The 26,126-nt window shown below is 42.9% G+C and overlaps 2 protein-coding genes across 3 annotated transcripts in view; one reads left to right on the top strand and one right to left on the bottom strand.

The window, feature by feature from the left end:
- Positions 1-16,735, top strand: part of DOLPP1 (dolichyldiphosphatase 1) — a 17,555-nt gene extending 820 nt beyond the window's left edge. Inside the window, exons 2-8 of the mRNA XM_035890343.1 lie at positions 7,001-7,101; positions 8,727-8,811; positions 9,081-9,180; positions 10,029-10,127; positions 11,474-11,602; positions 12,361-12,450; positions 12,924-16,735. Of these exons, the coding sequence (XP_035746236.1) occupies positions 7,001-7,101; positions 8,727-8,811; positions 9,081-9,180; positions 10,029-10,127; positions 11,474-11,602; positions 12,361-12,450; positions 12,924-12,960 (641 nt within the window). The 3' untranslated portion in view covers positions 12,961-16,735. The remainder of the gene's footprint in view (positions 1-7,000; positions 7,102-8,726; positions 8,812-9,080; positions 9,181-10,028; positions 10,128-11,473; positions 11,603-12,360; positions 12,451-12,923) is intronic.
- Positions 14,481-26,126, bottom strand: part of CRAT (carnitine O-acetyltransferase) — a 17,141-nt gene continuing 5,495 nt past the window's right edge. The window contains exons 5-15 of one of the 2 annotated variants that reach the window (XR_004841370.1): positions 25,275-25,440; positions 24,521-24,695; positions 23,850-24,028; positions 22,634-22,734; positions 22,053-22,172; positions 21,452-21,574; positions 20,966-21,101; positions 20,431-20,493; positions 19,766-19,903; positions 18,330-19,209; positions 14,481-17,308 (exon numbers count right to left, since the gene is read on the bottom strand). Coding sequence is in view for 1 of the 2 variants with exons in the window: in XM_009634582.2 (XP_009632877.1) it covers positions 18,994-19,209; positions 19,766-19,903; positions 20,431-20,493; positions 20,966-21,101; positions 21,452-21,574; positions 22,053-22,172; positions 22,634-22,734; positions 23,850-24,028; positions 24,521-24,695; positions 25,275-25,440 (1,417 nt within the window). In the remaining variant the exon portion in view is untranslated. Of the gene's footprint in view, positions 19,210-19,765; positions 19,904-20,430; positions 20,494-20,965; positions 21,102-21,451; positions 21,575-22,052; positions 22,173-22,633; positions 22,735-23,849; positions 24,029-24,520; positions 24,696-25,274; positions 25,441-26,126 lie in introns of both variants that reach the window. The other variant, XM_009634582.2, reaches the window with a different exon arrangement.

Raw genomic sequence — 26,126 nt, 5'->3', positions numbered from 1 at the left:
TGTACTGGGAGCGGGCCCCGGTGTCGCCCTTTGATCAGGCGGTGCTGTGGGGAGCGCCTGGAGGCTGACAGGCATGGAGCTTCCTGTAGGTCAGCTCTTGGCAAGGTGGGTTTGGGTACAGTCGGTGGTGAAAAGTGCCGGGTGCCTGCGTGCAGCGTGGGCTGTTCCAGCTGGGGCAGTGCTATGATCTGCAACGGTCCTGTGCCGTGTCCCTCTGGCACTTCGTGCCAGCAACCTGGCCCATGGTGTGGCAGGATGAATCCCTGATCTATCAGTGTGTAAGAGCAAATGGGTCTGTATTCAGATAGCAGCTGTCTAAGCAGTGTCTCATTAGTAACTGCGGCCTTTTGGTGCTCCTCTTTAGGTGCTTTGCACTGTGCTGGTTTTGGGTGAGACAGAAAAACTATTTTTTTTTTTTTTTTCAGCTGCTTGTTGTAATCAAAGATAATGGAAAAAGCAGGGTGTGAAGTGTTAAGAGTGTTAGTATAGACAATCTGGTCAAAAATCCAAAATGGCGTTAACGCTGTTTTCAATATTGCTAGTTCTCCTAGCAAGTCCCTAACTTGCCGTAAAGTGTTGCTGTATGCCCTGTTTTGATAGCTGGATTTTAGTTCCTGATGAAAGCTCCTCTTCAGTAGTGCAATGCCTAAAGCTTCTAAAGTGCTTAGGGATCCTCTGGGTTGAAAGTACCCATTTAGCTAGAAGACTTGAAATGTGACAATACTGAAAAGATCTGGTGCTGGAAATACATTACTTCTTGCACCTCACACCCCACCCCACCCCCAGTATGACTGTTTTGTGGTTTTCTGTGATACTTCATGTGAAAGATTGGTATTTCATTTTCTGTCATGTATTGTCCTTCACCCTGTGCATTATTCTGCCATCCTCCTTCTCAAATATATTAACGTTGACATTTTGGGGGAGTCGGGACAATAATCTTTTCAGTAGTACTGCTATATCCATCTTTGTATCTTATCTCCTTATCTGACCCTAGCAATATACACAGAGTGTCCTGTGCACTACTTGCTGGATTCATTTGGGAAATGAAGGTGGTTGAAATTGCTGCACAAGAGTTATCTGTCAGATCTTAAACAATGTGACATAATGTGATTATTTTCTCTCTGCATTGAGTGCTTTTATACAGGCAAATGGAGAAGATGATTGTGTGGAAGGGGTAAATCACCACTGAGACTGGGGTTATGTATTGAGGGGATGAACACTGTGTTTGTCTTGGATAAAACATGGAAGCCTGTAAAGTGGAGACAAAGGACTAAAACGTTAAAACAGCTGGAGGTACAGAAGTTTCTTAATTTATTTTGGTCTAGAAAAATGAGTTGTAGTAGGATGGTAGATCTGATACTTTTACCTGGATTTGGGAAAAGTGCTCTAACTTTATTTAGAAAGCTGTTTATGTTCTGTCTGTGTACAGCTTAAGTCCAGATCCATAAAGCTGCTAGATAATGTATATTTACAAAATAGCAATGTTGGCAGTGTGCTCAGCACAGTGGAGTTAATGTAGCCTTGTGCTGATAGAGAGGGGTCAAAATGAGAAATAGATGCTGCTTTTACCAACATAAATTATTAAGCTGTCTTGCCATGTCACACCTTCTTGTGTGGCAAAACATCTTTTGCTCTTGGCTGATCCCAGAAGCTGCTGGTCTGGAGTGCAGTGTGCTGAGCCACTGTGGCAACTGGCTCTTAAAATCTCATGTCTTTAAAGACTTCCAATGCAGAACTGATGTCTTCCCAGCTTTCATCCGCCAAGAGTGATGGTCTGTCTTCCTGTGACCAGGTGAAAAGTTCTGTCTGGCAGGTGGAGCCCATTATTGGGCTGCTGCTTGTAATTGTGAAGGGGAGAGGTGTCTCCAGAAGGGTGCTTGTCCTCCCTGTCTTTATCTAATGCTTCCTTATCAACAGCATTATAGCGCAAAACACCAAACACCCATCCTTACTGCTTATGTGGCTGCTCAGTTCTCCAGGGCTTTCTGTGGTGTCAACTTTGAGCAAGATAAAATGAGAAACAGTAGATGAACACCATGGTAGTCAACTGCAAGCTGGTCTGAGTAATGCATTCTTGGAGACCTAACTGAAATATTACCCATAGTAAACGTGAAGATCAAAAACAGGGAGAAGAAGCCAACAATGGCCGTCTTACTTGACAGTGTGTTAAAGCATGCTGCTGAAGAGGACAGTCTTTAAAAATACTGTCCTGATATCATTTTCAGAAATGTTTGGTCCTGGAGCTTTTCATATCGGCAACTGTGCTTTGGTGAGACCAAGGAATGATCTGGCATAGTGTCGAGTTGCTGGCAGGTAGGCAGGAATCATCCTTCTTCTGTATGTCTGGCCAGTAATCAGCTGGTGATTGTTAAGTCCTTTGATGGATATATAAAAGCTGTACTCGGAATATGTCTAATTGCTCTGTGAAACCATTTCCGCTTTGGATCTCACAGTATCTTTGGCACTGAGCTTTGTAACTTAACGTGGTGGTTGTTTCTTTTCTGCTTTTAAGTCCACTGCTCAGTAACTTTATCAAGCACTCCTATCTCGCGTGCAGCGAGAGGTAACAAATGCTTGCTGTCCATTTCTCCATATTATTCATGACTTTATAGAACTGTTGTATCCTGTTTTCCTTTTTCAGCTGAAAAACTGAGTTATTCGGTATTTTCTGAGTGGCTACTGTTTGATTCTTGTTATCTTTGTCCCCCTTCTATTTGTCTTTTCTGTGTTTACTGTCCCTTTTTAGATGGTGACACCAGAATTGCATAATAGATTTTGTAGTGCTGTAACTAACTTGTTTTGCTCTTTAAAATGTTGTTCTTGCCTTTTTGCTTGCCTTTTTTGCTGCAGAGCATTGGGTGCTACTCTGAAGGTATTGGCTCACGCTAAGCCTGAGGATTTCTTGTTTGATAACGACTAAACTAAATCCTGTCATGTTTTGTGTATAATTAGGGTTGTTTTTTCCCGTGTGCATTGCTTTGCATGGGATGACTTTGTTGCAGACTTAAAACTCATCTTCAGGAACTTCCTGTCTGTAGGGTGAGTTTCACTGGAGAAACACTGAGTTCCTGGTTTGTTTGGGTTTTTTATTATTATTTGGAGAAAAGAAAAAAACTTCCTCTCTCCAGTGCAGCTGGGATTCTTAAAGCTCTGGGACTTTCTGGATCTCCTCTTCTCACATTGGACGAATTCTTTAAGGAGAGAAACTTGGTGTGCCAAACCGTTCCTCTGCAGAATGTCAGAGAATCTTCCTGTTTTCTCAGTTGTGAAGGGTGTCAGGCAGAGTTGGAGAGGCAAGCGTGCAGAATCAACCCATTGGTGAAAAGGTGCATCGGAGCAAAGGTGCTCATGCTGTGTATGTGTTTTGGCTCAGCAGTTCTCATTGCTATTTGGTATCAGCACATGTTGCTCCTATAACAAGGAACATTTGTTCTGATAACCCTCGCTGTGATTTCTGTTTAGGGTGGTAGCTCGCCAGTCAGGGCTCATTTCGTAGCTAAATAATATCTGTTGAAAGAAGCAGATACCACTCAGTTGTTTGGCCTCTTCAATGCAGGGTTTTATGTTTAATCTTCCTGCAGAAGTTTAATGTCTGATGCGTGCCTTCTATGCCGTAATTTAAAGCCTCCTGAAGATATTTTTACTGTCCCACAGCTTGTGATATCAGGATATGCGCAAGTAGAGGAAATGACGATCCATCATGAATATTTACTGGTGTAAATGCGTATGACATACTGCATGCTGTCTGTGCAACTTGCACACATGTGTTTTGCCAAGAACATACGACCGGCAGCAGTGCCACAAATAGATGCTTCAATAGGAAGCAGCGGTGGCAGTGGTAAAGCTAGATCTTGCGGTAGGATGTGGTTAGAGTGCTGTTGATTCACATTTTTACATTATATATAGGTTAAGCTAATGTGGTAAAGCTTGGATAGTTCCACTGAAAGAATGCTGGGTAAAATGTTGAATTGGAGCAGAAGTAGATGCTGAATGAAGGCTTAAAAAAAATAGCGTGCTTCTGAGCTATGCCTAGCGTTTCACCTATTTATCTCTTGTGTGCCTAAAAATGAGGTTTTTCATTTTTGCATCTTGAGCCCTGAATGATGTCCAGGAAAGGCTGGACTTTAAAAAAGCAGAATTTAAACCAAAGCCAAACCCAAACAGTATATTAAATACATTTTCCTTTTGCATTTTTTCAGAGGTTTTGTCTCTGTTCTTACTGGTTGGAGGAATTGCTTTAAAATTCCCAAGTTTAGTAAAATGAAGAAAAATCAAATTTTTCTAAAATGATAGGAGGGGGACCTGCTTGCTCGATCTGACTGGACTTCAAACTGTCAGCTTTCCTGCAAGTCTATTTTCATGGGAATAAAACTCTGAGCACGGCGGAGGAGGAGAGTAGATAGGAGTGACACAAGTCATCACATTCTGAGGCCCAGGAGCACTGTGTGCTGATCAGCGCTGGCCTTTCTCTCGGAGCTCACATTGCCTCCTTCACTGGGGATTTCCAGTCATTTTGGAGCTGGTTTAGTTAGTGCAGCTCTGCCTTAAGCCGCTAATCTAGCGAGTACATTTATGATGGTATTAGTGAGTTCCTGGTGTAGCTCCCAGGGCATAGCCAAAAGTGCTGCCTTCAGTTTGTGCGCAGCTATTTACTTGCCTCCTCCCCTAGAAAAAGTGGCTTCAGAATGTGATTCTGTTTGATTGCTGTTAACCATGGTAATATGAAATATCATTAATGCTGTCTCTGTTCTATTTTAAATGGACAGTTGAAATGTTTGGGGAGCTATTGTGTTAAGATAGTAAAGGACTTGGTACCCTGCCTGCAGGTAGCATCTGGGAGCGATAGTTTCTGGTTCTCTGCCTGAGGTTCAAGTGTGGGTTGTGTGCTGGTGAAGTCTGGGTGGCTTGATTTATTGGGTATGTTATCATATAACATAATGGAGGATCTTGAGTTTGGTACTGCTGATTCTATTTAAACTAGAAGACTACTTCCTTAACTATTCTTCCACCATCTGTGCAAGAAATAGCCCCCCCGCCCCAGAAGAGAAATAATCTGGTTTGGTTTCTACTTGACAAAATTACAGCTTTTAGTCTTGAAGTGCTAAGCCTTTATGTACTGTGGATTAACAAAGTGAATGACCTGAAACATGGTGATTCCTTGCTGAGGAGCTGTCTTTATTTGGCAACACTGGAATTGAGACTATTGGAAAGTATTCCTAAGGCTTTCAGGGTAGTTTTGATTGTCTGGTGGCTTGTCTCATGAATTCCCTCGTCATTTAAGACAGCATTAATTTTGTAGAGAGTTTGTGATTTATGTAAAACCATAAGGGGTTTGATTCGCCATTGCCAAGTAACTGATACTGTCACTTACATCCACTTTGCATTACCATATTATATTACTGTTCTGTTTTGGGAGCATTTGGAACCCACCTGATGCAAGGCTAACCTGCCATATGGTGCGAGAAAAGTTTCAAATTCAGTGTCTTCTAATGCTTTTTCAGGTTAAAAACAAAACAGAACCTCACTTCAGTGAAAACCCAGTATTCTTGGGGGTTTTGTCTTCCACCTCTTCCTAATTTCACTGGTGTTGCAAACTAAAACTCCTGCAAGTAACCCTGATAATATATTGCTGGTTCCTAAATCTAACCCAGAGTCTGGAATTCAAAAGGGATCTGTGCACTGTACCTGATGTGACCACAACTGTGTGACGATAGCATCAGCAGCCTGAACTTTGTAGCAGTGCAATAACTTTTTTTTTTTTCCCATCAATTCCAGTATTTGGAGGCTGAGGTTCAAGTCCATTTTGCCAAGTGCTGTTTTAAAATGTGGTTGCGTGGGCTGGGGAGACTCAGTATCTTCCAGTGGAATTGATCTAGGAATGAGTCCAATGCTCAGCCTTGCAGAGGCATCCTGTTTCCTTCTGAGAGGAGGGAGGAAGGATAAATTCATGTGGGGTCTGATCCTTTTGTGTTCAGTGATGGGATGGAGAAGATCTAGTCTCTGAGAACCGATACAGAAAGTACCCTGTCTCTTAAGTTGCTCACTGGGTTCATACCATGTTTTTGTAGTGACTACTGTCAAAAAATTTCTCTGGTAGATAGCTGAATTGCTGATCTTGGAGCAAAAGGGCTCTGATAATTTTTTGTTTCCTTTGAATTTATGCTGATGTCTTCTCTCCAAAGGTGTCCTTTTTCAGGGAACAGAGGCAAGAGAAACTTAGATCAAAATATATAGCTGCTCGTTACTGTTGTTTGCCTACTTCTGTGTCTGATAGTTTAGGATAAAGGTTTTGAGGTACCTTATCACGTCTTGTGAGGTCCCATTGCTGCTCCATGATTCTCCCTGGGGGATAACTAGACTGTTAGCTGTTTGGGGTGGAGACTCAGAAAAGTCACTTCTGTGTGATACAAGCGGGCTGCTGGTTAAAAAGCAGTCTCCTTTTGCCCCCCGTCTATCTCCTGCTATGTGTAGCTATTTATTTCCTCCCCATTTTGCTAATGCTAGTGTTCATGCAGACACATGGTGAGACAGATTAGGGAGCTGATCCAGCTGAAAACTAACCCATTTTAGTAAGGGAGTGGGAAAGGATTTGTTTGGGGAGTGTTTGCTGGTAATTGCTGGCACAGGGAGGCAATATGAATGAGGGGGAGGGAAAGACGCTGCCTCTTTTGCAGCAGCCTGTGCTTATGTTGGATTAAAGTGACTTTGGGCCCACACCCATGGTCATTGTTGTAAATTGGCTGGCAGTAATCTCTGCTGAATGATGCCAAGCTCCTCTCATCCCTGCTTTTGAACCTGTGTGTAAGCACTGCTGCCTTCCTTGCCTTGGCTCCTCTCGGGCTGGAGCAGCAGTAGTCAGTCTGCAAAATGGAGACTTGCTGCAGCGCTGAGTTTGCCCCTCAGCTCTCAGTGATTCAGGGCACCAACTGACCCACACTCTGGTGGCAGGCAAGTACCTGTGAAGTTCAAACTGACTTGTTTCTCTTGTTTGTTTCCCTAGGTGATTTCTCTGGTCAGCTTTTAGCTTATTTGAGTCTTGGTCCAATATTCATTATTGTTGGCTTTGTAACACTCATCATATTCAAGAGAGAGCTTCACACGGTGAGTCCTCTCCTTTCCCAGCTTCTCCTTATGACAGAAGTCTTTCCCTTTGTCACCTGGTGTTCCTGTATTCACACTTCTTTTTCTCTCTTTAAAGAGCAAGCTTAGGTAAGGTGATCTTCCTGTCAAAGAACAGCAGGAGACACTTACTGCCTGTACCAGGTTAAAAGACTGCTTAGCCTTTGCTGACTTTTCTGTTACTTTATGGTATGTTTTGGGCATTAGCTGTCCAAAAACATTGAGGGAGATGTCTGAGGAACTGAAGAATGCTGTTGCAGAGCGGGAACCACTCCCAAGATCCAGTAGGATCCATGGCACTAGTAGGTTCCTGCAAGATGGGCGTCAGGTGCAGGAGATTGTCTGTAACTCAGTAGGATGTGCTTTCTCTGAACTGCTGAAACAGAAAGGGGGATACAAAATAAAACCTACAGATTCCCAAGGGAGTGGATCTGTCTATAAAGGCTGCTTCCCACCTGTGAATGGAATACCAGGGACAGAAGAGATTTGCTTCTGTCCAAATGACCAACAAGGGACTTTTCTGTAATACATAATGCTTTCTGTCTGCTCTGACAGGTAGTTGGGAATCAGTGTCATGGATAAATTCCTTTTAGGAGGTATAAACCTCTTGTAACATTTGCCTTTGGTAAACAGGGCCAGTGAAAGGATTTTGGCAGCAGATTTCTAATATAGGGCCATGGTGTCATGGGAACCAGTGGCTCAAGGGACCTGGGAATGGGACTTCTAGGTTATTAAGCCAATGCTAGCTAGGAGGAGCAACTGTTATATTTTGGCAACCCAAAAGAGAGAATAAGTAAGAGTAACTATTGCACAAATTCATAGGTTTTTGAATACAGGGGCTTGTTAGGTGTTGATAATGAGACAAGGGTTGAGGTTGATTCCCAGTTCCTTATGTAGGAAATCACCATTGAGCTGGAGAAAGACACTAGCTGACTTGCAGCAGCCTGACCCGTAGCTCAGGACATAGAGGGGAAAATTGCTTCTTCATCTGGAATGGAACTGAGTGTTAAGGAGGCAGAGTATCATCACCAGCTGGGAATTTGATCACAGCAGCAGGACTAATTTAGGGCGGGTGTATGGCCTATGGAATTAAAAGAGTAAAAGTAAATGGTACCAGTCTGGCTCAGTTCAGAATGTGGCTTCGTTTTAGACTGAAGACAGCAACTTCAAGATGAAAATATTCACAGAGGGAAAAGCCAGAAGGCCTAAAAAGTCACCTTTTTAAGCTATTTACCCAAATAACAGTGTGTGCACTCCCCCTGTTGGTCGTTGGGGAAAGATAATCCCTTAAAACCTGCCCCATTAAAAAGTGTCACTTCCTGCACTTGCTGGTGGAAGTGTGCTAACAGAATTCCTGTACAGTGTCATTTTTGTCTCTTTCTGTGTATAGTCTGCTGAAAAGCTGCATATGTACAGTATGTTGCTAAATACACAAAGTGGGCTGAAAAAGAAATGCTTTTCTTCCTCAGAGAATTTTGAAGCCATTTGTTTTAACTCTAGTAGTCAAAAAAATTAGAAACATATCGTTTGGGGTTTTCTCAACAGAGAGAGCCTGGTAAGTAGATGGATCTTTTAGATAGGATGACATGGTTGTCTTGCCTTCACAGATCTCTTTCTTGGGAGGGCTGGCATTCAACGAGGGAGTGAACTGGTTAATAAAAAATGTAATCCGGGAGCCTCGGCCCTGCGAAGGTATGGTATAGCCCATTGGTGTCATGGTGTCAGCTGAGTTTTGAGTAGAATGCTAACTGTGGGGGGGCTAGAGGGTATTTTCCCCTCTGCCTCATGTTGGCTTTGGATGTTTGGGTGTATGAAGGCTGGCAGAGCCATCTGAGCAGAGACGTGTCCTGTGAACCCATGTGCACATACTCCAGCAGAGTGGTCTGGCTTCACATCTGGAGCATTGTAGCTGCTATGTACAGAGTAGACCTTGACCATACTCTTTCTTCTTCTCTTCCCAGAAGCCCATTCAACAGTGACCACAAAATATGGGATGCCGTCCAGCCACTCCCAATTCATGTGGTTTTTCTCTGTCTATTCCTTTCTGTTCCTTTATTTAAGGTAAAAATTCAATGTCAGGTTTTGGCTGTTAATATGTTGAAACACCTCAAATAGATGGCTCCCTTACTGTATGCCACTTAAGTGGCATAATTGAATTAAATCTGAGGAACTGCACAATTTTCTGTGGCTAGGGTGGATGAAGCATGTTTATCTCAATCTGAATGTATGATTGTAGTTGCCCTTGCTGAAAACTGAAGGGTACGGGTGGGCCTCCTATGCCTATCTGGGTACAGGTCTCCTGATTTGCTTTTTCTAAGCCATTACAATCCACCAGTGTGAGGGAAGAGGGGGGGGAGTAGGGAGGAGGAAAGAATTGCTGCTTTCTCATGTGTCTACTCAGTTTTGTCAGTGGGGTTGTCTGCAATCCTTTAGGTAATACCTGTTGCCCACTTGCATGACCTTTTAGTTCATCTCCCTTACCAAGTACTGGTTTTACATGCTGTGCTGTGCTTTTCTGAAGTTCTCGCTGGGGCATGGCTCTGTCTTGTGGCTCCACGTGTGGAGGAAGACAAAACTCATAGTTCCTCCTAACTTTGTGGACGATGGAGGGACTCTGACGTCTTGGCTCTCTGTTGCATATGCTCAGCATGTGCCTTTCACATCAGTTGCAGTAATTGTGAGCATTCTGCCTTCCATCACAGCAATCCCTGTTAACAGCTGGAGAGAGAGAAGTATGGCTTTCTGGCTTCTCTTTCACTGCTGCCAGTGGGACAGATTGCTGCTGGGATATCGAGCTGCCCATGACCCCACTGGAGTACAGCTTTCCTAGGATTTCAGAGATAGTGAGAACAGAGAGAAGGACTGCTCAGCTCCCTGCCACTGTGCTAATGGCTCTCCATCTCTTTCAGAATGCACCAAACAAACAATGCGAGGTTTCTGGATTTACTATGGCGACATGTGCTGTCCATCTGCCTCGTCACAGTGGCTTTGCTAGTCTCATATAGTAGGTATGGAGCAATTGTTTGTCTTATGCTCTCATACAGTCCGGTGGCCTTTAACAGCCAGCAGACCTGTCATTCCTTATCCTGCATTTCTGATCTATTCTTGATGACTGCATTGTACAAGTCAGAGCTTTGTGGAAGCTGCTGTGTTGCCATGAGACCCTTCAAATAAGCAAACAAAGGTGCTACATGTGTGGTGCTTCACAGAAGCATTTATAAAACCCAGATCAGCTGAGCTTGTACCAATTCCCCATCGGCTCCATTGCCATGCTCTAGCATCACTGCCTCGCCCTCTTTCCAGCACTAATCATGAAAGCATTACACCATGCCTTGGCACACCAGCATCTGCAGCATGTGGATTGCTACAGTTGATCGATCTGATTGTTTTGCTTGAGCATTAGTTAATAAAAACATTTATAGCTGTTTGACTTGCAAGATTTAGTTGTATTAAGATGAATAAAGAAAATGAAACAGACGACTTTTTTTTTGCTTTAGATTTAAAAGTAGATTTAAAAAAAAAAATTACATACACACACACATAAAGTCAGCTTTAATGACTGGAAACCAGACAAATTCAGGCTAGAAATAAGGCCATGTTTTCCACAGGAAAGTAATTACCTGTTGGCACAGTTCACTGTACACTAGAGCTGATTCCTTATTACTGGTTATTTTTAAAATTCTGACAGGACAATTTCATAAGAGAGATATGGTCTAATTAAAATAAAAATTAATTTGAGGAAATACAGTGGCCTGTGCTAGGCAGAGGGTCAGATAAGATGATTTTAATGGCTTTATGATATATGGGTAAAAAGAATTTTGAACGTGACTCCTGTAGCTCGTGTGCAGGGATAACTGAACAGACCATTAATACAGCTTTCTAAATGGCTGCAATCACAGTAAGCATGCTGGGGTAGTGCAGCCTTTGTGTTGTCACATTTGAGAGCACCAAAATCATAACAAAAATGCTGTCTGTGTTCTTAAAAGTCTTTAAGCCCCAGTTTTGGTCGCTTGGAGGGGACTTGTCCTGTTAATAGCTTTGGAAATGTCTCTCATGGGAACTAACTGTTATAGTTCCTCAGCTAATCCAAAGATACATGAAGAAGAATGCAGAGGCTTATTGAGTTAAGGTCAGACTAGAAGCACTCTCAGCTGAAACTGCTGTAGCAGGGAACACAGTTTTCCCCAATTTTTTCCCCACTTTTTGCCAGCTTTTTAATGAAAAAAGATATCCACTTGTAACATCTGTAGAATCACTGGACCCTCAGACATTCTGAGCAAGTTAAACATCAGCCCTTGTGTCATGCCTCCTTTTGTTTCAAAGCCTGCCTGGTGACTCTTCTCTTCCACTGCAGGGTTTATTTGCTTTACCACACCTGGAGCCAAGTCTTATATGGAGGTGTGGCAGGAAGCGTTATGGCCATAGCCTGGTTTGCCTTCACACAAGAGATATTAACTCCTCTCTTCCCAAGGATAGCTGCATGGTAAGTCTCTTTATTCTGTCGAGGCTTTATTCCTGCAAGTTTGCATGTTGTGGATTGCTGTTTTGATCATTAAATGAATCCCTTGCAATGAGCTGGTAACACAGGTGTAGCTGAATCACCTGGCAAAAGAAAATTTTCCTAATCAATTGGTGTAAAAAATTGTACCTTGCATCTGAAGCAAAACAAACTTAAAGTCTAAAATTTTAGTTGTACCTGACTGTAAATGGGCTGCTCAAACTTCTAAAAACCGCCTAGATGTTAGACATGAGAATTCCTGGGTTCTGTTCCAGTTTTGCATACTGACTGTTGTGTAACCTACTTGTTCCTCCGTGTTTTCTTGTGCATGCATATACAAAGGATCATACATCTTTGCCTGATAGAGGTGGGGGAGGGAGGAAGTTTAAGCAACTATTACTTTGGTCAAGCCCTACTAAAGTTGTGAGGTGTGGCAGAGTGCTGGTGAAGCTTTTCCAGCAGAACAGACCTTTCTTAATGAATGGCTGATGACTTGGTGAATTGCAGAGCCATTTAAATGTACTATAGTCTGGAAACATTGCATAAGGAAAGAAAAAAACAGAGTGGGTTTTTTTAATTAAGTTTAACAAGGAGCTCTTTTCCCAGAATGAAAGGTAATAAAATAGTAATGTTAAGTCTGGAGCAGTTAGTGTGCTTTCTTAAATTTTTTTTTTATTTTGATCAAAATTGTGGTGGAGAAAGTCTAATTATTTCCCCTTTTCCACCACCTTGTCCATTTCCAGGCCAATTTCAGAGTTCTTTTTAATCCGAGATACCAGCCTCATTCCTAACATCCTGTGGTTTGAATACACAGTCACCAGAGCAGAGGCAAGGTAAGTGATCTTGGGGGGTGGAGGAGCTGTAGCTGGTTTGACTTGTCAGATGTACTTACTACTTTATTTTCTAATGTGTAGATAGCTGCTGTGGGTAGAATAGCGCAGAGTAAAGAAATACCAAGTTGTGGGTCAACTACTGCATCTGCAAGCTGAGTGTCTGGGATTAAAGAATGTTTCATTTAAATAATCAGTACTTAGCTCCCTAGCCCATGTTCTTTGCAAGCAATTGCATATAATCTTGCATCCACATGTGAGCTTGTGCACACTTAAGACATGGTGGATGTTCTAGGACTGTAAATAGTAGGAAGGACTGATCTCCTCTTCAAGTATGGTGCGGGCAGCTTTATTTTTGTCTGGAGCTAAGCAGAGCCTTACTTTAATCCTCCTATCTTTTGCCCCCTGGTTTGCTGCAATACCCTGCGATAGGGTTGGGGCCACCTCTCTCACCCTGCTCTTTGTTACCGTTTCAGAAACAGACAGCGCAAGCTGGGTACTAAGCTCCAGTGACTCGGGAAGTGTGGGGACCAGAGTGCACGTTTTAACGGAGACAGACAAGAGCAGAGACCTGGGAGCAGCAAGGAGCCTTTTAACAGACGGACCAAAGGAACAGGCAGGGACCATACCCAAAACCTGAAAGCCTTTGCTCTGCTTTAGCAGCTAGCTGGATGCTCCCTGATGCATGTGGGACCGTGCAGGAGTAGAAACTCATTTTCAACACAGATGCACATTGCCGGTTGGAATGTACCATCATGTCTACGTCAGGGGAGGGGGGAGAAAATGCCTGGTGTCATGTTTGGGGGAGGGAAACCCAAAAATGAATCCTTTCTGTGACTTTTTTTTTTCAGCATGAAATATACACACTATTTATTTATTTTTTTAAATGGAACTATTGTTTTTGGGGTGGGTGAGGCGTTGATTGTGTGTTTTGTTTTTGTTTTTTGTTAGGGTTTTTCTTTTTGGAAGAAGATGACAAAACTAATCTCACGTTGATCATGCTTAATTAGGGCTTTTAATTTTTAAAAACTTCTTAGGAGGGAGGGGAACTAGGATGGGGTGACTTAGGCAGAAGAGAGAGGAAGGCTTCCTTTCCTTTCTGCACCTGCTTTGGAAGATCAAAATCAATTCCAACTGCACTTTGTACAGATGGAAAGAAAGACTATAAAGATCTGATTTTTAACACTAGTGATGGTTCTGCAGGGAAGCCTGCACGGATGCCATTAAGGGGAGTGTGTGTAAAACAAAGGAAAAACTGAAATATACTGACTATTTTTTTTCCACTGCTGCTCCTGTTGTGTAATTAGCAAAAGTGTCTTTCTCAGAATCTCTTCTAGGTGTCAAGATTATCATACATATCTCATGTTTATTCCATCTCTTCCTTTATACTTTTATTACCTCAGGGTTGCTGTGATCTGTACAGCTTCTGTTGTTGTACTGAGTGTGCTACCGATGGCACTAGAAAGCCCGTTGGTTATAAGCAGTGCTGCACTCCAGTAAGAGTCAGCCCAAAGCCTTACAAAATTCAGTTGCTAGTCTCTGTCTTAAGCACTGGATTTTTATTTTTTTTTCCTGTTAAAGCTTAGGGGAGGGATTTTTAAGAATGAACAAAGTGACAACCATAAATTAATAACAAGGCAAATGACTAATACCTAGCTCAGCTGCTGTCTACATTATTTCTCAAAGAGCCCTGTTAGATCCAACGGTGAACTCAAGTAGTGAGCTTATCCTAGCAGAGACTCCTACCAGTTACTACAGTGGCTTGGTCGGGGTTCTGCAGTAGTAACCTTGAATGCCGAACTCCTACAGGCAAGTTTTGCTTTCCATCCTTCTTCCATTCTGATTCTTCATTTGGCCAGTCAGCTCTCTGGATGCTGTGTCTCTGTGGGAGTGTGCCTGCCATCTGTGTGTGCTGGTGATGCCTACAACTTCTGTGATCCATGAGTTAACCTGGCAAGGGCTATACTCAAAGTGCTTCAGGGCTGTGCATGGAATTTTCTATATTTCTAGTATATAATGCAGCAGTTCAAGTGTATAATACAGGGGGGTATTTATTCAAAGCACAATTGACTTGAACTTTCACAGATAAAGGACAGCTTCTGAACTGGCTCAAAGGTCATCGGTGTGCCTTCGATGCAGTCATGTGAGCAGAGGTAAAATGACTGTCACATCTCGGTCTTGCTGCCTGTTTTACTATCTCCACTTTAATCAGACTCCTGCATTATAAAGCTGCTTGAAGTGAGATGTGTTTCTGTTCATCTTGATTATTTTTATTTTTTTTAAGTTTTCATCTGTGCCTGTTGCCATAGGAGTTTGTGTGTTCATGTGGAGTGGGAACTGCTGTAGAAAGTGTTGGGACAACCAGAGTGTTAACTGTAGAAAGCAGTGATCTGATCTAGGAGATCAGGAAGGAAGGCTGTTTAAGTTTCTGTGTTGAAGTAGCTGTGGGTAGTAAACTAACTGTTTTCAGTTGTTACAGCAAATACATTTTTTTTAAAAGACCTGTTTAGTATTTGCATAACATAAGCAATCCTGTTAACATCTGAAGGACCTGAGCACTGGATCTGCTTTGAAGGTGCATCAGAATAAAGAGGCATCTTGCAGCTTTCACAAGGACATTTGATCAGACTTAGAACAGCCCTGTTAAAATGAGACAGGACATCAGATAGGCCACATGACATGGTGGTACTGTATGTTTCAGTTTGAAAGCTGGTACTAATCACTTATGTCTTGCAAAACCATTTATTTTCTCTTTATATCTCTTGTAAGTTAACTTACAAAGCCAGAAGGGAGATCACAACTCTCTTCCCCGAAGACAAGGCTGAAAGAGTCGATTGTTTCAAAAGTGGCTAGCACTTCCCTAGCCTCTCTTAAGCTGTTAGGACAGACTGTTGGAAAAACTGTATGTGTCTGAAGCACCTACTGAGAACTAGAGCACAGGGAAGAGGTTTCATCTCTGCATGGAGAGCAGTGTAGTGTAAAAAGCTGTTCCACTTCATGTTGCCTTCAAACCCAAGCTTCCTACAGTAATTCTTAGGAGTAAGGGAGAGGAAGAAGAGCTCTTGTAAGACACTATAATAAACTCTGCTCTGTTCTCTGTGAGTTGTTTGTAATCTGCATCTTCTGCCTACTTTTGCTGTACCTTTCCAGAAATCTTTGCAATACTTGATATAGTAGAAATTCCCTAGTGATCCCATGGATTTTCTTAACTAAATGGTGCTGTGCAGGAAAAAGATTTGAGCTCTGCCTTATTATCCTACATTTGTATGAAGTCTCCTGCCACTAGTTTTCTGAAATGGAATATTTTCTTTGGAATATGTGGCTTTGCAAGCAGATGCTTTCTATTCCTCCCCTGTACTCAAGGGGGCTGGATGGAGATACTAAGACAATAAAAGGAAGGTGACAGAATGCTGTGGTTCACTGTTCTTGCTGTCCCCACGCAAACGTCCTCCCATAAGGGTAGTTACGTAACTTCTGCAGTATCTAAGGAGATTTAAGTCTTTTTGTAGCACTTATCTGTTTATTGTGTTTCATTTTACTCAAAGAACATTTCAAAACTTTGCATGACATGGATTACACTGCTGAAACAGTATTTAACACAGCTAACCAGCAAAGCATGCAACACTACCAGGCTGTGTCATAAATTGCACTCATACCCCAAGAGTTATCTGAAAATTTTCGGTCTATGCATTTCTTAAATTATTTGTTCCAAATTGTTAAGTTTTTCTGGAACTTAAGTTTCTTGTACTTAATGTGCCTTTAAGACAACTGACATCTCTTGATAAAACAATCAGACAATCAGGATCAGGGAGGAGAAGAGCATTCAGTAAGTTAACCCTGAAAAAATCGAGACAGTATGAATCAGAAGGACATCACATTTTAGAACTTGTACAATAAGAAAAGACCTTTTTAAAAGGAAAAGCCTTGTAATGATTTTAATGTCCTTTCAAGCACTTCAAAAATCAGCTTCATTCATCTGAGTTTCAGCTCCGTGTATCATTAAGGATGCATTAAGTGGTTTATGAATCTTGTATCTCTTTCAATGTGATAGTCTGCTTCTTGCAGCTGTACTCTGCTGAAGCTGGTGTGATATCCAGAATAGATCAATCCCATCTTCTGAGATACAGTCACAGCAGTGTGTACTTCTGCTTAATCTTTAATAGGCACTTTCCTTTGAGAGCCTGCCCCTTTGATGAGACAGAAGTAGAAAAGGGCCAGTCTCAAATACTTAAGTGGCAATACTGTAGCATCAGTGGTTGAAGGCATTGCAGACAGGGGGAAAAAAAAACCTCATCCCCTAGCAACAGAGGTTGGTTCAGTAGGGGGGGAGGATTACTCTGGCAAAAGGAGTATTTTTTTCAATGTAAAAGGCTCCATAAGCCCAGATGTTATTCCAGCAAGGTTCAGTCTTTTATGTAGTATTTACACAATCACTTACGCCATGATAATACTGAGTATCCTCTTGCAGTTTTCAGTCTAATTCATACAGAGGAGTCGACAGAGCAGAGATGTGTGCTCACAGGTTTGTAGTGCTCCTACTGTTTTTTTTAGACTACCTCACTCCATTCAGGATTCTTCTAAAAGATCAACTAAATCCATGTAGATGATGTGAAAGTGGCAGTTCATACAATCACTGGCTGTGCAGGTGAGTTTAAGTTAAATTTTCCTTCTTAAGGTTTATTTAGGTATAAGATAGAAGCTTTGAAACAACATCCTCTTAGGAAGAAATGCAGTAGTGTTGGCTTGTGTCTTTGAAGAATCAAGTTAGAATGATTTTTTTTTTTCTTCTACTTTCAACAGGTTTAGTGCAAATCTCTTCATATATGTTCACCAAGGCACTTTGATCATGTCCCTTGCTGTTCTATGATCAGAAAAGTAGCAATTATGATCAAATATTTCCCTGTAACAACAGGCCATCAGACTCCTAATGCTTCTTGTTTATGGTGATGTCCCAGCAGCCACATCTTGAAAGGTGTGCGATTTAAATATTAAATTCCTGTTGCACTAATAGCACTAGAATTCTTCATTGCCATATGGTCTGACTAAATAGATAGTAAAGAGCTTGGATTCTGGCAGATTTATTTGAAGTACGGCTTATAAAAATTCCTATGCTAAAATTGCATGTAAATGTACGTAACCTTTTACTGTCTGAAGTTTGTCAACTGAACCTGAAAACGTTATCATAAGAGCACTCTCACAGAATAGAGCTGGCACAAATCTGAGTAACACTGTAGTAAGAAAAACCTCCAAGAGCGGCAGAAAAGGTGCAGTACTGTTACTGCAGGAATGATGGCTGCCACAGTGGACAAATGTCTACATTGCCCACATGTTACCAGCTTTCTTCCTGCTTTTCCAAGATTTTCTACCTTAAAGCAGAGTGACGTGAAAGAAGTGGGATTCTGCAGCTGTTTTGCTTTTGGCTCTAACAGATTTGAACTCTGTTTCTGATCAGGAACTCCAGAACACGCTTCCATTTCTGGCCCACATTCTTATTTGTCCACAACTTAGGCATAACACATTATGCACAAATGCATTGTTTCTGAAAGCAAGGTACAAAACCAAATTGGGTTAACATGTGTGCCCTGAAGGAGACTAGGCATGTGGCCTTCCGGGTAGTAAACAGGTCAGCATCTGTTTCTTTTCCTCAACTCCAAAGAAAGGTACAATGAAGCAAGTGTCCTGCTAAATGCATAGGCAGTCCCTTCTCATCTCTCCAAATGTTAAGGTACGTAAAGCCAAAGCTAGCAAAACCTGTGTGAGAGAAGTTTTGTGGAAGCTTTGTGGGGGGAAAAAAGCTTTACGCTGAGCCTGAAGATCCATGGCTAGGACTACAACAGCAAGCCTAACAAAAAGTCCAGAACAACAACAACAAAAAAACCCACCTTAGTTTGTAGCGAATTATCCTCTGTTGTTAATAGGGTCAGTGCAACAGAAAGGAGATCCCAGTATCCTAAAACGAGGGGAAGGGAACGTTCCCAGGTCTACAAAGTGTGTAATGGTCAGAGTGCCTGGGATAAGCAGTGCAGTGCACTCTAATGAGACTGGATCTGCTCTGACTTAAGGACTTATTTCTCCCCTTGCCAAAGTTCAATGGTGATGTTTTGCTGGAGCAGCAGAAAAATCTTCAGTCGAGTTTGAAAGATGCTGCACTCTTGAGAAGACTAAACCAGCAAAAAGACTTGGTCTTACCATACTTCCATCATACAATAAACATTCCCTGCTTTTCCTGGAGAATACCTTCCTCGCCAAATGGATTTAGATACTGGGTAAGGACTGTGCTTTCTGTATTCCTTTACAGTAAGTTCCGTAGAAATTGTATTTCGGTCCTCTTTGAGGACATTGATGGGAGAAGACCAGTCAGTTCTATTTCAGTTTAAGACAGTGTTTCCTCTTGCCACTAATAGCGGCAGATGACTATTCTGTAAATGGTAGATGCTCTTCTAGGTTCCAGGGTGAGCTGTGTCCTCAATCACTTCTGAGGAACTGGGAACTTCAGTGCATGAGGGATAACCCCTTTAGTTGGGGGTTTTGCATCATGTTTGCCTCTTACAGTTTGGATTTGGGAGTGGACTGGAGCAAGATCCTCATGTCTAGCAGTGCTTTTTCAAGATAATGTGCCATGCGGGCTGCGTTTGTTTCAGCACAGCTGTTGAATGCTGAAATTGCAAAGTTGATGTGTTCATCCATAGGGTTGTAACAGATTCCATAGCCATCTGGAACTACGGGACCAAAACACATCACACAGTCTGTCTTTGCTGGGACCTGTGGAGACAATGTGATTAAAAACTTCTAACCAGCCAGAGAGAAATGTAGCCATCAAATGCTAACAGCTCTGTCAACAGCAGAAGAAACGGACATCTCATGAAAATGCTCTAGAAGAGGGCCTTTTTGATCAGACCCATCTACCACCGCACACATGCTGGAGTCTGCTGTTTCCCTATGCATTTGCAAAGTACTTCTCCCCAAGATAAACTTGTAGTAAGTCACAGACAGAACTGTATCAGTAAGAATCACAGCACAGCAGATGAATGTAAAGCTATTCTGGCAGCTAACTTGAGTTGCTATTGCTTGCAGGTAGACACCAAACACTTCTGGAGATCTTGGCCTTGGTTATGCTGATGTTTTACAGGGTTGAGAGGGACTCTGGCAGCTATAAGATCAGATCTGCAGCTTTATGGGATTAGTAGCAGGCTTAAAAATTTCTGTCCCCAAATGAAGATTAGTTTTAAACAGAAGGAAACAAAGGAGAAATGTGAAGAAGAAAGCCAATGAAAATAAACAAAGACAGCATTTCCATCTTTGCTCAGATGACTCCTACCTGGCTTGTTGAGAGATTGAAGTGCATTGCAACAGCATATGCTGTGTCCATGAACAGTTCAGGCATGCTCACTAGGTCTTCAATAGCTTGAAGCTTCAAGCCTAAGAGGTGGCGGTCTATTGCATTGCCCCTTATTGCCTGTAAGGAAGGAAGACTAGATGAAAGCCTGTCTAGCCAGCAAGCAAGCAAAACTAAAAAAATTTCTTTGGGTTAAAGAAAAAAAGCACTTCTAAAAAAATCTCTAAATGTTTCAAGTTAGAAGGAAACTAGATCTTGCCTTTAGGACCAATAGTCAGTCTTGTTGGTAAGGACTGTGAAATTGAACACACAGTGGAACCAACCTTACAGCTCCTGCCTATGGGCTCCCTCTGGTTTAAGGGGTCCGCATGCAACTTTGGCATTTATCAGCAACAGTGAGAACTGAAGCTGTTTTTGTATTCGATGCTCTCCTTAAGGTCAGTCACAAGGGACACTTACAACCACTAGCTAAAGAGAAAGCATTCAGCCCGTGGCCTAAAGCACTGTCAGATCAGAGTTAGACCTATGCAACAGCACTAATGGCCACATCGCTACATCAGCAGAGAAAGCTCTTAAGGTCTCTTCTTTCACCAGAATCCTCATTTGTTATGTAAAACTCCAATTCTGTCAGCATAGAGGACACTCACCATATCAGTGTATTCCCTGTGGGCCTGGGTAGCTCTCCTCAGCAAGTCTGCTTTCTCCTGGTCCTGAGAACACACAGATCTGTCTGTAAGTTTTTCTGCAGAATGGAAAACCTAATTTTGGCTCTTCTTCCAGGATAGAGGGCATTTCTGCCTTGTGTGTCTATACTAGACTAATTTTTAAATTTACTAGATTTAATTTTTAAATAATTTTGTTTGGCTCCATTACTTCATTCTGAATGGAGTTCTCCATCCATCAGTAGCAGAACTTAGTTTGAGTAGCTAAACAGACTTTTAGAAGGGATATACTTCTTTCTGGTGGGATTAGAAATGTCCACATTTCGTTTCCCAGGCTTTCAATACACATAAAAGGAAAGCCAAATGAAACCCAAGGTGTGTAACTATATACTCCAAGCTATGTTTTGGTTCAGCTTCTTATTGGGTGCAGTTTGGCTTAGCTGAAACCAGCTGACACATGGTTAGCCAAATAAGCGGCTTTCCTCTTTTTTTCCCTCTTACTCCACTTTGAGATCCTCACCGATTTGTCAGGGCTGTCCATGGATTGCACAAACTTTAGAGAGTCTACAGAAGTGGAGCGGATGGTGTCTGTGCGGCCCAGGCGGAACATCCTTAGCGATGCACTCTCATATGTGGCACAGGCGTGGCCGTACATCCTGTAAGATGAATAAAGTCACAGAAGCGAGTTTGTCCCGAGAGGAATGGCCTCTTGTGAAGCAGAAGGACTGGGGGGAAGGGGAAGACTATGTGAGTGAGTCCCATTGACAGCCGATCTCTGATGTTTCCTTACTACGACTGTACACACACAGAGGGGTTAATCTCACCTGTTGCTTGGCAGCTGCCACAAGTGAAATTTGCTGTTCAGCCCTGGCGCATGGGGAAAGCATGGCACTTAAGAAGCAGGCCATAGCAGCCTGTGAGAGACTTGTTTGTGACGTGTTTATCAAGCTCACGTATTTGAGTCTGATGGTGCAGAGGTTGAGAAGCTACTAATTGGTGCTCTTACCTGTAATACGCTAGCTGCAAAGCCAGCTGGATAAAAGCATCAGGACTTATCTTCTCTGACTTGGGAAGTGTTTTCCCAAATTGATGGAAGACCATGACTTTGACATCCAGGTCTTCGACCATTCTGCGAGGAAAGAAAGAGGAAGTATTCTTTTGCCTGTTGCTTGTTCTTGTAACATAAAGGTATGGACTTTGCTTTCACAGGGCTCAGAGAGAACAGGAAGTTTGGATCTGGTCTATGGAGGGACAGAGAGCGCTCAGTCACACACAGACTTGTTTGGGCAGCACTATAGAGATTTTTTTGGCCACTACTGAAAATCTTCACTAGGTTAGATGGGCGTGTGTGTGTGTATGCTCTAGTATTCCTAGCTAGATCCAGTGGGATGGATCAGCAATTACCCCCTTCCAGCACCTTTGACTCGATTCCTGGCAGGTGACTTTAGTGTGCTTTTCAGCTATGTTCAATGCTGTTGACCCAAGAAGTCACTGAGAAAACTCCCTGGCTGCAGTGAAGGAAGCCTCATTTAAACCACTGACACGTTCCAAAGGGGGACGTGAATTACTCAGTCACTCACCAGACCTCTCTACTGCTTCATACTTACATGTTGAGGTTCTGCTTTGCCTTCTCTATGTCAGTCTTGATTTCTGGGGTGATGTTAAACCGCAGCTTTTTGGGCATAGGCAAAGGAATCATGGGCGATCTTACCAGCTCAGGTTTCTTCCTGCGTAGAGAAATGATTATGTTTAACCAGACCTTTAACATGAGGCTCAGCTAAGCACACCAGAGCTTGGGTAGAAATGCACAGGAGATCTTCCTTAACACCTTGTGACACTAGTCACAGACTGAAAAATTCTTCACAGTGCCATTACAGTGTTTTTTTGAAGGTTATGACTGAAATGTCTTCTGCGCCTTCTGCCCAAGAGAAACACCTCTCCCAGGCAAAAGTTCTGTTAATTCTGAACAGTGTAACTTCCTGAGAACAGAAGCAGTAGCAAAACTTATCAGAGTAGCTTGGCCACTCAATTAATGAATGGAAGAACTGCAATACCTAATTAGCATACCACTACCCTTTCTGCAGAACAAATTCCTAGGAGGTGAGCTGCGAAGAAGCATGTTCTTGGGGAGCCAGTGGTTTAAAACCTACGTCCAGTGCTGAGGAAAAGTAGAGGAGGCAGGACTCACGTGTATTCCACTATGTGATCCAGAAGAGCAACAATGGGTGGGCCTTCTGAGGGAGCATGTTCATATACAAGACCACAGGAGCCATCTTCAGCAATGATGAACTATGAGAGAAGCATGAGAGGACACTGTTGAAGACAGGCATCCAGAGTGTGAGGCAGGAGCTATCCAGAGAGATCTTAGTATCTTGCCGCTCCGTATCAGAATGGACAGTGATCCTATCCTTGTGTGCAGGAAAGGTAACACACAGGTCTCATTTAGCAGAACAGCAATGGGAGCCTCTCAGGCAGGCGCAGGAGATGTGATAGCGCTGTTACAGTTTTGCAAAATTAACCAGATAAGAGTGTGCCTGATAGATGTATTGGTGTGCTGAGTGTCCTGGCAATACAGAGGGTTGGACTAGATGATCTCCCGAGGTCCCTTCCAACCCCTGCCATTCCATGATTCTGTGAATACTGAGTGATTCAATGGGTTTGATTTACTTAGATGCACACATAGTACAGGAATAATATCACCATGTGCTGGCATACCCTCACTTTTCAATTAGCTGGAACATCTAAACTTTATCTCATCAATGAAGAGTTCCAAATAGGAACAAAATAGCTGAAAATATTATGAAGAGTTCAGCAGATCACAATCTTTTAAAGCACCATTACTACTATCCACAAGCCAGGATATGCCAACTAATGAAGGAGAAGCTTGAACAGCAGCTGCTGTTGAAGAGTCTTGACAGGACTGAATGGAGAAGAGATCAGAGGGATGCCGTGGGATGGCAGCTGATGTTTGAAAAAACAAAACAAAAAAGCCACTGGGCAGCTTCTGGCAGAAACAGGAAAAATGACAAGCCTAGAGGAGATAGAAGGAACAGACCTCCCTACGTTTGGGCTGCCTCCAAGCAGATGAGGCATTGTTCACCGCAGGCAGAAAATCGATTTACAAGGAACAGAAAGAACTGCTACACTGAATAAGCATGGGCAGAGGCAGTAAAAGAAACAAAAGTCCCTGAGGCAGGAAGGAGTGCTTGTAGTGACTACAAGGGAAACCATAGGATCTCATACTGTCAGCTACCACAACCTCTCTCCCCTATGTCTCCACTTTCTTGATATAAGGAAAACTATATTACAAAAGGTTTCTGGGATTTCTTGGACGTTTGCAGTCTCAAGAAAAAGCATCTCATCCAGACCCATGTCTTCAGCATCTGTACAGCATCAGCGCTTACTTGAAGGGTTTTGTCGAACCATCGGTTCCCACTGTTCCAGCGACTGCCTCCGCCATGCAGCATCTGTGCAGCCACACGGCTCTTGTAGATGTCCTCAGACACCCGTGGCATAGGTGCATCAAGGCAGACAGTACAAATGCTCTTCTCAATGGTACGCACAGATTCCTTGTTGGTCTTATCTGGGAGAGAAATGAACAGCAAATAAGAAACAGGAGTTGAAACTTGCATTTTAATTGGAGGGAGATTCAAATTTGAAAGGGCAGGTTTGAAGGACCCAGGGTGGTTGGATTCCCATTGTACTTCAATGCAACATTAGTCATTTAGGGGTGTATACAGTAATTAAGATTGTAGCCAGCTGGGTTGTTAGATGCAAGCATGCTGCATTCACCTTCCTTTTCTCATGTTTTGTACATCCCACCCATTTGTAAGGCAAACAACTCTAGGATTTCAGGTGTAACAAACCAGGCTTCAGGCTTCACCTGTGTACCTTCCAACACAGAAATAACAATACTTTGCAATGAAATCAGATTGCTTCTTTGAGGTGGAAAGCTCTTGTTATCTGTCCAGAACAAGCTTCCAAAGGAAAGAACCAAGCAGAGCACAGCGGTGAGGCTGGTAGTTCAAGCGTTCATGATGTTTGTTAGCACTTCTACGTTAGGGGCTCTACAGACCTTTCAGAAGGTTGTTGTAGGCTTTTGCCCAGCTGTTTCGGTGGTTGGTGGTGAGGATCCCAATAGGTTCTTTGTTTGTTTGGAGGGAGGTGTTCCATATCTTCTCCAGCTGAATGAAGAGCTGGTCAGTGGTAAGGGGACTTCCATCACTGTTGTAAACATCCAGCTCAAAGAACTGAAGGTGAGAAGAGCGGATAAGGACAGAGACAGAACATGAGAGAAGGTATTTATTATCCAACCCCAGAAACAGGGAACAGCCGCTTTGAGGAGGTAAGACCTGACCTAAGAACTCGGCTTGTAAGCAGACCTTTGAAGGATGCTCAGAATTGAGAGACCCAAGCCCAACTTCCCTCATAGGGCATATATACAGTTTTAAGAAGCTCAGAAACCATGGTAATGAGGGCCAAAACACATGAGGAATTCCTACTTCTGAGGCTCATCCATGGTGGTAGGGTTTGTTATCCAGTTTCTACTTGGAATTTCCAATTCCAGATATAATTGCTTGGCTCTGAGAAACAGGAATTTCAGGGACAAGAAACAAAGGAAGAGTGTTTTTCTGCCTTATAGTCTCTTGCTCACACATGGCAATCCCAGCTCTTGGCCAGATAAGGCCAAAGGGGATAAAGGGAGCAGGAACGAATCCCTGGTGAGGCAAACCTTGTGGGCAGACTTTCTACTGTTCTCTTTTCTCTGGACTAACGCTAGCTGAAAGGGACACCTGCACCTAAACAAACCTCCTCAGGAGCTGCCATACCTGGAAGTTGTGAACCACTGTGATGTGTCTGGACTGCTTTTTGCCTTTGGCATAGTTGACAATGGAGTCCCGCTTGGGCCCAGGAATGCGGCAGGATGAGAGGATCTGGTAGTACTGGTTCATGCAGAGGGGCTTCCCACCCATGTACTCCACTGGGAGGGTCTCACTGGAGACACGGCAAGGTAAGGAGGAAGGGGAAGAGAAACAGTAGTGAGAAGGCCTGTGCTCCCCACAGAAGACAGGCACAAGCTCAGCCATGCAGCTCCCGTCGCTTACTCCAGCAAGACCTAAATGTGTTGGTGCTGGCAGCACAAAAAAGGGGTCATCCTTCCCCATTCCTACCAGTTTTCTTAGTAGGGACTACAAAAAGTGTCTGTTTGTCAGCCTTTCATTTGGAAAGGGGAAAAACCTCTGTAGCACCAGAGAAACTGATCTCTGGACCTACTGCATAGCTTAGCATACGCTATTTTCTCTGTAGAGGAGAATCCAGGGCACAATATAACGGGAGATGTATTGTTTTCAGTGAAGTGGCAGAAAGACGTTTTCAGCTATAATCTTGAGTGGTGGGTGTCTGATGTGCTATCTGTGTTCATGAACTAGACTGGGACTCAGTTGATCAATTGAGCAGTCATATTCCAACTACCCTTCTCACTGCTGGCCCTGAGCCTTGTCTGAATTTGGATGTAAGGGTATGATGTTGGTAAGTATATTTTTGGAATATAAATAAGGCACGTTCAGCAGAGGTTTGTTTGTGAAGAAGAAAAGGGGTAGGGAGGAACAGGTTTCTCTAGAGCTCATCCTGTCTAGCTGGGAGATGAAAAACACCAGAAACCCAAAAAGGAGAGAAACAAA

The sequence above is a fragment of the Egretta garzetta genome, unplaced genomic scaffold (genome assembly GCF_000687185.1).
Source record: "Egretta garzetta isolate BGI_Z169 unplaced genomic scaffold, ASM68718v1 scaffold190, whole genome shotgun sequence".
Taxonomy (NCBI): Eukaryota; Metazoa; Chordata; class Aves; order Pelecaniformes; family Ardeidae; genus Egretta; species Egretta garzetta.
This window is presented reverse-complemented; position numbering and strand designations above follow the sequence as displayed.